The 10,297-nt window shown below is 49.8% G+C and overlaps 1 protein-coding gene across 1 annotated transcript; it reads right to left on the reverse strand.

Moving 5' to 3' along the window:
* Positions 1-8,221: 8,221 nt before the first annotated feature.
* Positions 8,222-10,021, reverse strand: SOX1 (SRY-box transcription factor 1). The gene has a single exon (XM_045007640.1). The coding sequence runs from the start codon at positions 9,365-9,367 to the stop codon at positions 8,258-8,260; it is 1,110 nt and encodes a 369-aa protein (XP_044863575.1). The 5' UTR covers positions 9,368-10,021; the 3' UTR covers positions 8,222-8,257.
* Between the last annotated feature and the right edge of the window lie 276 nt (positions 10,022-10,297).

Consider the following 10,297-nt stretch of genomic DNA (forward strand, 5'->3'; position numbering starts at 1 on the left):
TTAAATTTTGCAAACCTAACTAAGACTGAACAAATGAAAAAAAGTTCTTGCAACATAGTCTTTCTATGTCATTCCTCTGTATGCATTCCGCCTTCAAAAACGAGCTGAGTATTTGTGAAATGTGTGCAATATAATGTGGCCCAGAAAACCAAGGTTTCCATATTTCCCCACACCCTTTGGTAAATTATCCCGCCCAGAACCTAGGGTGTCGCTGTTCGCCGCTCGTTTTCAGTCGTTATGGCGAGTTCTATCCCTTGCTAAACTTTCGATCCCTCCTTCCGGTGACAGCGCCTCCATTTTTTAAATGCCCTGGTTCCAGTCTAGGTTTCCTCGTGGTGGTGTCTGCTCTATTTCTTCAGCCCGCGCACAGTCCTTTCCTCCAGAGGGAGGCACACTTCCCTGCACGCTGCAGGACCCCTTCTGTCTGGTTGAAGTTGCACTTCTTCCCGTTCTCCAGAGTTATGTTCTCTCTCTATCAATTGTACATCTTCGACTATCTAAGATATTTCCCGCTTCCTCTTCATTTTCAGTGAGTCTCGTTTCCAAGAAATTTAGCTTCAACGTGCCCCTCTTCTTGCTGCTGGCAAACTCCGGGAAGTGTTACATCAGCGATCAGACTTTGTTTCCCGCTCTTCCTTCCATGCGTGTGTTGGAGGTAATTTGAGTCCATTTGCATTAGTCCTCAGGCAAACGCAGGCCAATTTGCCCAACGTTAGCGTGATCCCCACCATACATACCCATCATCCTTAGTTCACCAGCGTTTTCCTGATCCAACCGCAAAGCTGCAAAATAGTTTCCAATGCCCACAAAACCAGCAACATTTTTTGTCATGACGACGGCCTCAAAACTTCTGTTAGGTAGCTTCCGTTGCATATTTTCCCACATAGACAATTATTTCATTGTATTCTTTGGAGTAGTCAGTTTCCGTTACCAAGTTTGAAGTCTCCAGCTATAAAACAACTACCACTGCGGGCCTTGCCTTTCTGGGCAATAAAAAATATTCCCGTGCTAAAAAACCTTCTCCCCTTTGATGTTTTGGGGAATAAAATGACTTCAGCTCCTATTGCAGGTTCCCTTCTTTTGCTGTCTTAACTCAGGAATTGTCCTAGAGGTGATGACGTAAGCTAGGATCAAACCCTGTCTGCTTGGAGGTGGTTAAATATTTACCTCTCTACAGAGCTCCGTTCTCATCTTCCTGGACCTACTTTCCTTTAATCTGCGCGGGATCCCTGAGACAGACCCTCAGCTGGTGTAAACTGTAATAGTGCCATTGATTTCAATGGAGCTTTGACAATGTAAACAAGTAAAGGATCTAACCCCCTATCTCTCTAATGTCTCCATTCCACCTGGTGAGCACTCCCTTTCCATGTCACTGTAAATTTCGTTTGGCCTGTAGAGACCCCTTTCTCCCCACAGGAACTGCAAGAAATCGAGTTGTTCAGGTTTCGTTTTCTTATTCAGGCCTTGCAAGGGCTGCATTTCCCTGGACTTTGGGTCCCCCCCTTGCCTCCCTCGCCCTCCCCCCAAGCCCTGTGAGACTGCTTACTCCTATTCCTCCTGTGAGATTCGTTTTTCCTTTGTTTAGAGCTCATTTCACTCTCGTTCTCTGGGTTATGCGGGTCTCCCTTGATGTGGGACGTACATTCTTCTGACCCCCGCGGGGTGCAGTTCAACCACAGACCACCTTATACCCCCTTCCTTCTTCCCCACTGGAGCTGCACTTCTCCAGGTCTGATCTGGGTCTCTCCTTCCTATGAAGCCCAGGAGGTGGTAAAGAACATAAATCAGAGTGAGTGGGCACCAGTTCTGTTTGATTAAAGGGCATTGCATGGGGATCTCCTCTCAATACATGGTGCCGACCCTTAAAATAAGTGTAGTTGCACTGTAAGTGGAACGGGACATTCTTAAGAGAAAGCAGCAAAGAGTCCTGTGGCACCTTATAGACCAACAGAAGTTTCGGAGCATGAGCTTTCGTGGGTGAATACCCACTTCATCGGATGCATGTAGTGGAAACTTCCAGGGGCAGGTATATATATGCAAGCAAGAAGCAGGCTAGCGATAACGAGGTTAGTTCAATCAGGGAGGATGAGGCCCTCTTCTAGCAGGTGAGGTGTGAAAACCAAGGGGGGGGGGAGAAACTGGTTTTGTAGTTGGAAAGCCATTCACAGTCTTTGTTTAATCCTGAGCTGATGGTGTCAAATTTGCAGATGAACTGAAGCTCAGCAGTTTCTCTTTGAAGTCTGGTCCTGAAGTTTTTTTGCTGCAGGATGGCCACCTTAATATCTGTTATTGTGTGGCCAGGGAGGTTGAAGTGTTCTCCTACAGGTTTTTGTATATTGCCATTCCTAATATCTGATTTGTGTCCATTTATCCTTTTCCTTAGAGACTGTCCTGTTTGGCCGATGTACATAGCAGAGGGGCATTGCTGGCATATGATGGCTTATATTGCATTGGTGGATGTGCAGGTGAATGAACCAAATGAATGAAGAATTAAGAGTGAATTCTTAAGAGATTCTTTCCAAGGATGGTTGGATTAATCAGTGTTAGTTCCTGTTTTGCCCAGGCTGTGCTTGCTCCTCAGGGTTGTCTCCTGCTCATTGTACCTCTTTGTATGGCACCATGCTAAGCAGCGCCATGTCTGTGGGGGCGATGTCACTTCTGGAAGCCAACTGAGAAGTCCATGAGAAGCACTGGGCACAGTGGAGGTCTCAGCGGCGTCTGAGTGACGTCAGCTGCAGAACTGCACGTGCCAGCTGGGCAAAGGCGGTGGGGCGCGCCGTCATTTCGCGTGCAGGCGCCTCCTTATTCAGCGCGTGGACAGTTGCACGCGCACAAACACACTCACGCGAGTGCAGGGGGCATTTTTGTACGTGCACCTTGGCACTTCTTCAAACCCCTTCCAGGAGCACGTGCGGCTCTGGACGGGGGAGGAGTCCAGGTGGGTGGGCACTGAAGGGACGGAGTGAGTTTTGGTCTCTTTCGGAGCCCTTTTGCCCAACCTAGGAGGTGGCAGATTCCCACGGGAAACACAGAGTGGCGCTGTCCGGCCACGGGGGCTGCGCCCTGGCCCCTGCCGGCCCTGGCCTTTCCCTGGCTGAGCCGCACTCCGGACGCTCCGCGGGGTGGGAACATAGATTCCTTTGCATGTGCTGCCCTGCGGGGAAAGGGGAAGAAAAGCTCGGGCCAAATACGACATCATGGGAAGAGGCACCGCCTGGCTCACTCCCGGAGGGCCTCTGCCCGCCGGCTTTGGCCTGTGCACCTCCCCACACCGGGCCAGCCGCCTCCCTCCTGCGATCGGCAGCGTCCCACCCTCCCCGGCCCCAGCGGCCTCCTGTCCCCTCGCTCCCTCCCTCGGCGGCGACGGCTCTGCCCACCCTCCCGCTCCCCCGAGCCCCCCGCCCCCCACGCCGGCGCAGCGGGGGGACGCTGGTTTCACCTGTTGCCCGGCCGGCCGCTTGCTGCAGCGGGAGCCGTCAGTGTTCCGCTGGGTGAGTGTAAATGGGTTTGACTGGCCGCTGATCCCGGGGTCAGGGCTCTCTCCTCCTCGCTAATCCCGCGCTCTCCAAACAGCCCCCCTCCCCCGGCCCCTTGCGTCATTCAGCCGCAGCCGCCCGGCTGGAGCGGCCCGCGCCGCCGCAGCGCGGAGCCGCAGCCACTTGTGGCGCCTTGGTTTGCTGCGCTGAAGGCCGAGGCGATCCCTCCCCTCCCCGGCACCCTCCGCCTTGGGCCTGGCCTGGAGGGGGCTCCTTGCCCACGAGCACCTGCCCCCAGCACACGCACAAGCAGAGGGTATTGCGAGAGCCGCCCACCAGTCTGCCATGTGGCTCCGGGGCGGGGCGGGGGAGGGGAAGCAAAGGCACGGGGAGGAGAGGGGAAAGGCAGGGGGCAGCGCTAAAGGACTGGGGGAGATGAGCGGGGCCTTGGGGAGGAGGAAGGGAAGGAAAAGGGAAGGGGAGAGGGAGTGGGCGGGGGAATGGAGCAGAGGGCAGGGGAGTGGGCGGGGGTCGGCAGAGGGATCGGGGCGCAGGGTGGAGGGAAATGGGAGAGGGCAGGAACACGAGCGGCCACCCCGTTTCCCCCAACAAATCACGCCGCATAGCAGGGTGAAGGGAAAGCACAGAAGCAGCTGCCGGTGGCGGTGGTGGTGCAGTCCCAGGTTATTGTGTCCCGCCGCCCGCCCGGATTAGCTGGGGGTTCCGGGGAGGGGTCTACTTTCTGAATAAGAAAAAAAACGTTATAGCGCGGCCAAGCGCTCAGCGCCTGTCCCCCCTCCCCGCGAGGGCTGATGTTGCCTGGAGGAGGTAGCACAGCTGGGAGGGAGGGTCCGCGCCCAGCCGCCTGGCTCATCTCTCGGGCTTCCTCTCCCGGCGTGGCGATCGAGGGGCTTTGCTCTGGGTGTCTGCAGCGTTGCGGGTAGATTCTGGAGACCCACCCCCTTTCCAAAGAGAGTATTTGAACGGGCCACTTCATGCAGCCTAATGTCTCCCCCAAGAGCTCAGCGTATTCAGTCGCCAATGTCCCTCCCCCACTTTTACCAGCCCTCGGGCTCCTGCACGGTGCCCTCCCCACCAGGGGGGAGTGGAGTTTGCGGGAAACCCTAATCCCCAGAGCCCAGCACAACCCTCACCTCAGCTAGTCGGGCTCCCCAGCCCCCCCCCCCTTCCCCACCCCAACCGTTGGGAAAAGAGCTGCGAGTCAAGGCCAAGTTTGCCTTCTCGTTTGAAGTTTAGAAAGAATCGACCGCCGCCCCCAGCCTTAGCAAGTTCTGTCTCCGACTTTGCTGGTCCCTCTCCCTCAAGAGGTCTAGATGAGGGCCGGAGCCAGGCCAGGAGGCCAAGAGAGGGGCAGCAGTGTCCAGGGGTGGGGGGCAGAGCTGCATCTCTACCCCTGGGGGGGAAGCCTGAATCCAACCCCCCCAGTTCCATATAACAGAGCTCAGTACAAACGATATTCTCCCCTCCGCCCTCTTCTTTTTAGTGCCTGGAATTTCCTCCTTTACTGAAAACGAAATGCGTAGTTTTTAATTCCTCCATATAGGTGATTTTAATAGCTCTGTCAATCATGTTATAGGATGAACATTTCATACATTTTCGATGTAAAGTACTTAATCCATAAATCGTTTAAACCTATCTTTAGTTTTGCATATTAAATTATTCATTTATATATAACTTGCAAAGAAAAGAGCCCGAAGAATGAACTATTTTACCATACCTAACCCTATTTTTCCGCCTAGCAAAGTTGTTTTAATGTTGCTTGTAGATGCTGTCCATAGCCACACACGATTTAAAAAAAAATCCAAGGAGCAAAACCAATACCTCATGAGCAGATAATACATTACATAATCATGTAATTCTCTCTTTGACATTCATGGAGAGGATTTTTTTCCCTTGAAAGGAATGCTTAGAATATTTGATATTTATTTAACTGTATTCGGGTTTGTTCTTTTTAATCCCGATAAATTAAAAGTGCAGATATTTCTATTATTTATAGGGCTAATGCTAAATGGGGGAGGGGAAGGAAGAGTGAGGGGACAGAAAAGGAAGAAAGAAAAGAAAAATCTCGCCAAGAGTGGATGGAAATCGTTCTGTATTTAGTTTGGAACTGTTCAAATGTTTATTTCCCCAAAAAGGATTATTACATAATTTAGTATGTAGAACAGTGCATACAACAGCATTTCCAAATTATATTTTGTTTATGCGAATTTAGTGGCTTATTTTCTCCCCCCCCCTAATAAATCTGAACTTCAGTTACTCTGTAACTCTTAGAGGAAGGGCAGCTATCAAGGGTGCACCAAACGTTTTAAATATATATACACTCCTATAAACACACACGTGTACGTATACACTCATATTGCGCTACGAGCCGAGAAATATATGTGTGTATGTGTGTGTCTTATTAAGAAATAGTTCAACAGGTACTCAATTTATTCTGCATATTTAAAAGTACAAATGTGATTATTTTAGATTAGAAAGATGTAGGATCATGCCTGGCTAGAAGGAGCACAACTACAGAGCTTTCCCATAAGGTACGGTTTGTGTGTGCGGTGTTTGTACACTGAACGTTTCACAAACCTACTCTGCTGAAAATCTAAACCTGCACACACAACGGTTTAATAAAGGATCCAAATAGTTACAAAAAGGATTTTTATTACCTTGTTAGAAATCAATAGACATCTTTCAGTAAAATTTCGCAATCACTTTAACGAATGAGTGGTTTAAACAAAATTATCAAAATGACTCCAAAGAGTTACATATGTCAATTGTCATGTTAGCATTATAGTTAAAGTGCAATCTATAATACGGACCGAACCCGCTCCTTATTAACCAACTAACAGTGCCCCATTTTTGGATGGATAAATTACTTATTCACCACCAATAAAAAGATGCTCTAAAGCCTGCTGTAACGATGTTTCCACTCTGGACGTTAAAATATTTCTTCTTTTTTTTTGTATAAATATGTTACGACTAATTTCAAAATTTATTCGCTACAATATGATTTTTAAATGCAATACTGAGTGCTGTCGTTACTATTAAATGAAGTTTACAGCAAACTTTTCATTCCAGAATATCGCAAGGTACCGATAAACACGTAGAAAAAAATATAGTAAATTTTCAAAGCATTAAACAACATCAGGATCCTGTTAGGAACAAATACATCATTTTTGCTTGACAGCTTTTCACACCAGTTGTTAAGAACTTGCATTCCAGTTACACAGGATTTGTGTGTGTGTGTGTGCGCGCGCGCGTGTGTGCGTGTGTGTGAAGTCCAGCGTTGTTTGCAGCCCCCTCAGGGGGGTTGGGAGGGCCAGGACTTCTTTTAATATTTTTGGTACAGAGATTGTTTTTCATTACACTCAAACCCAATCAGTTTCTCTTGCAATTGTTGTGGTGATTAGAGAGGAACTTGTTTGTGCATACGCTGGAGCCTTTGTATCCCTCCGGGACAAGGTTTCCCCATCGCTGCTGAGATCCCCAGTCTGAAATCTGAGGGAAAGGGAAGGCAGATCGTCCAGACCTGATAAGAGCCCCTAACCTAATTCAAGGTGGAAAAGTTTCCTAGCCATGAAATCACTCCAGGTTTGGACAGTCAGTTCCACAAATAAAATAAACAAAATGAACCACGAGTACTATGGAAAGTATTTTAATAGGTCGCCTTCTTAACAATACTTAACAGCTATTAAAATAATCTTTAAAAAAAAGCTACACCACTTTTGTTACTTTCATCCCTTAAGTTTTATATAGATTGTGAGAAATCTAAACACAATACGGGATTTGTTTTATGTTATTTTCTGATCATATTTTTAAATTCCTTTTCAATTTCTAGGTTTACCGGTTATATTTTAAGGCATACCATGCGTATAAAATTAGTACCTTTCAGATTTATTGAAAAAAAAACAGGTGACTTTTTCCACTTTGAAATTTATTTAACTCAGTATTCAACGAACGCATCCTTAGGATTTTTCTTTAGCAGAAAGGCTTTTTAGTAAACTATATACACAATTCCCTCGTAACACCTAAAATAAAAATTAATTCACAATGCATTTACAAGAAATCATACAAAAACAAACAAAACAAAACAAAATAAAAAATAAAAATAAAGGTACAATAAAGTTTTACAAAACCAAGAATAATGTTGCAGTCGGGAAAAAAAAGTTTTATAAATAAACAAACAAATAAAACCCCCGCAATAACATCTACACAAACTTTTACGTGTGGTTTTGGATTTGTCTTAGTACATGTGTAATAAATGAGAACTGTTTCCCCATCAACTTTGTCTTAATTAGGCAATAAAAAGCCTACACAAGAAGCGATCCAAGGAAGAAGCGGGTAACGCTTCTGCGGTATAAAAGTTGGCATCGCCTAGATCTTTGTGTGATTATTCTTATTTTTTTTGTCTTTTTGTGATTTTTTTCTCTTTAGCAAATAAAACGCTCTGTGCCTCGTGGATGAATGATAAATACTGTACAAAAGTCTCAATAAAACACAGAAGTTCAGTCTAAAACACAAAAACTAGTTTCAGAAACTAGTCCTAAAAAAAGGTAATTAGAGCAATCGTTACCTTTCCCCCTCATTATTAATTATTAATTATTATTATTATTATTTATTATTACAAGAACATCCAAACATTTTCTGTACAAAAAGGGAGCCGGCGAGTGTGTGCGCTGGGGAGGGGAGTGGTGGCGGCGGCCAGACAGACAGAGGTACCGTTCAGCCGGGTTCAATGCAAGTTTCTGTCCCTCTCCGTCCCTCCCGGCTCAGATGTGTGTCAAGGGGACCGTGCCATTGACCCCCGTGCTGGCGCTCTGGTAATGCTGGGGCAGGGAGTGAAGCCGGCTCTGAGCCGCAGCCGGGTCCCCTCCTTCTCCGGCCGGTAAGTACATACTGATCATCTCCCGCAGGTCCCCGGGGCACGGGGCCCGTGAGTGCGAGGTGACGGGCGGGCTCACGCTGGGCTCCGACTTGACCAGCGAGCCCAAGGCGCCCAGAGCTCCGGAGGAAGCCGCCGCCGCGGCAGCGGCCGCCGCGGCCGCCGCGGCCGAGTTCTGGTGGGGCTGGGCGCCGTAGGAGATGGCCCCGTAGCCCGAGGGCGAGGCGCTCATGTAGCCCTGCGAGTTGGAGATGGGGCTGTACTGCAGCGCGCTCATGTCGTAGCGGTGCATGGGCTGCGGGTTGTGCGGGTGCGGGTGGTGCGGGTGCGGGTGGTGCGGGTGCCCGCCGCTGCCCGGGTGCTGCCCGTAGGCGAGCTGCGCCTCCTGCATCATCGCGGCCGCCGCCGCCGCCGCCGCCACCGAGCCCGGGTAGGCGCCGTTGGCCCAGCCGTTCATGTGCGCGTACCCGCCGCTGGCCGTGCCGCCGGGGCTCTCCAGCCGCTGGCCCACGCCGGCGGGGCTCACCCCGACCCCCATGCCCACCCCGACCCCGGCGGGGCCGCCCCCTGCCGAGCCGGCGCTGAGCAGCCCCCCGGCCAGCGAGTACTTGTCCTTCTTGAGCAGGGTCTTGGTCTTCCTGCGGGGCCGGTATTTATAATCCGGATGCTCCTTCATGTGCAGCGCCCGAAGCCGCTTCGCTTCGTCGATGAAGGGTCTTTTCTCGGCCTCGGACATGACTTTCCACTCGGCCCCCAGGCGCTTGCTGATCTCCGAGTTGTGCATTTTGGGGTTCTCCTGGGCCATCTTCCGGCGCTGGCCCCGGGACCACACCATGAAGGCGTTCATGGGTCTCTTGACCCGGTCTTGGTTCGCTTTGTTCCCACCGCCGCCGCCGCCGCCTCCGCCGCCTCCCGCTCCGGTCTGGCCCGTTAGGTTAGTGGGGCCCTGGGCTCCGCCGGGGGAGTGCAAGTCCGTTTCCATCATCATGCTGTACATTCAAGTAGCTTTTTATTTTCCACCGGCACCAAGCATAAAAATATCAAACATAGAGAGCCAAGAAGGAAGGGACGAGAAAAGACAAAAAAAAAAAAGGAGCACACCCGGCAACACCTTAGGCAAAAAAACTTTCTCCTTTGAAAACCACTTTCAGGGCTTGCTGGCGATCTGGATTCAAGCTGCTCAAACAGGTGCAGGGCAAACTTGCTGCTTCACTTTGCAAGGAGGAGGAGTGTGCAGAGCACTCAGAAATGTCCTTCTCTCTCTTCGGCACACACACGCACACCCCTCCTCTCTCTCTCTCTCTCTCTCTCTCTCGCCCTTATTCTTAACAGAGCTATTTTGTTGTTGTTGTTGTTCTTTGCTAACTTCTAGAGAGCTTGTGTGTGACTTGCGTCCGCTGCTCCCAGGTGAACAGAGCAGAAGAGAGAGGAAAAGCCACCGAAAAAAGTAATTAAACGATAACTAAAAAAGAGGGAGAGGGAGTGAGGAGAAGAAAATAGAGAGGAGGGGGAGAAAAAAAAAACCCCGGAGCCAGAGAGAAGTTGCACAGTAATTTGTTCTCTGTGGTTTCCCTCCTCTTGCCCGGGAGGAATCAGGAGAGGAGGAGCTGGCGAGAGACACACAGAGAGAGGAGTCCAGCAGCCATACACCGCGCACCGAACTGGGATTAAATTAGTTTGCCGTGGCCAATCGGAACGCGGCGGCGGGGGATTATTTGCATGGCGCGCTGAGGAGTGACGTCCGGAGGTGAGAAGTATAAACTATTCTGGGGGTGGAGGGGAGGTTGGGAGGGGCCAGAGTAGGGGTCACGGCTACCCTGCTTTGCCCTGCTAGGTAAAGAGGAGTTAATAGTAATTAAATACCATTATAATCCTGCAACAATAATACCCCTCACTCGAAACACTTAGTGTGCTAGCTACATAGCCT

Source organism: Mauremys mutica, chromosome 1 (genome assembly GCF_020497125.1).
Source record: "Mauremys mutica isolate MM-2020 ecotype Southern chromosome 1, ASM2049712v1, whole genome shotgun sequence".
Lineage (NCBI taxonomy): Eukaryota > Metazoa > Chordata > Testudines > Geoemydidae > Mauremys > Mauremys mutica.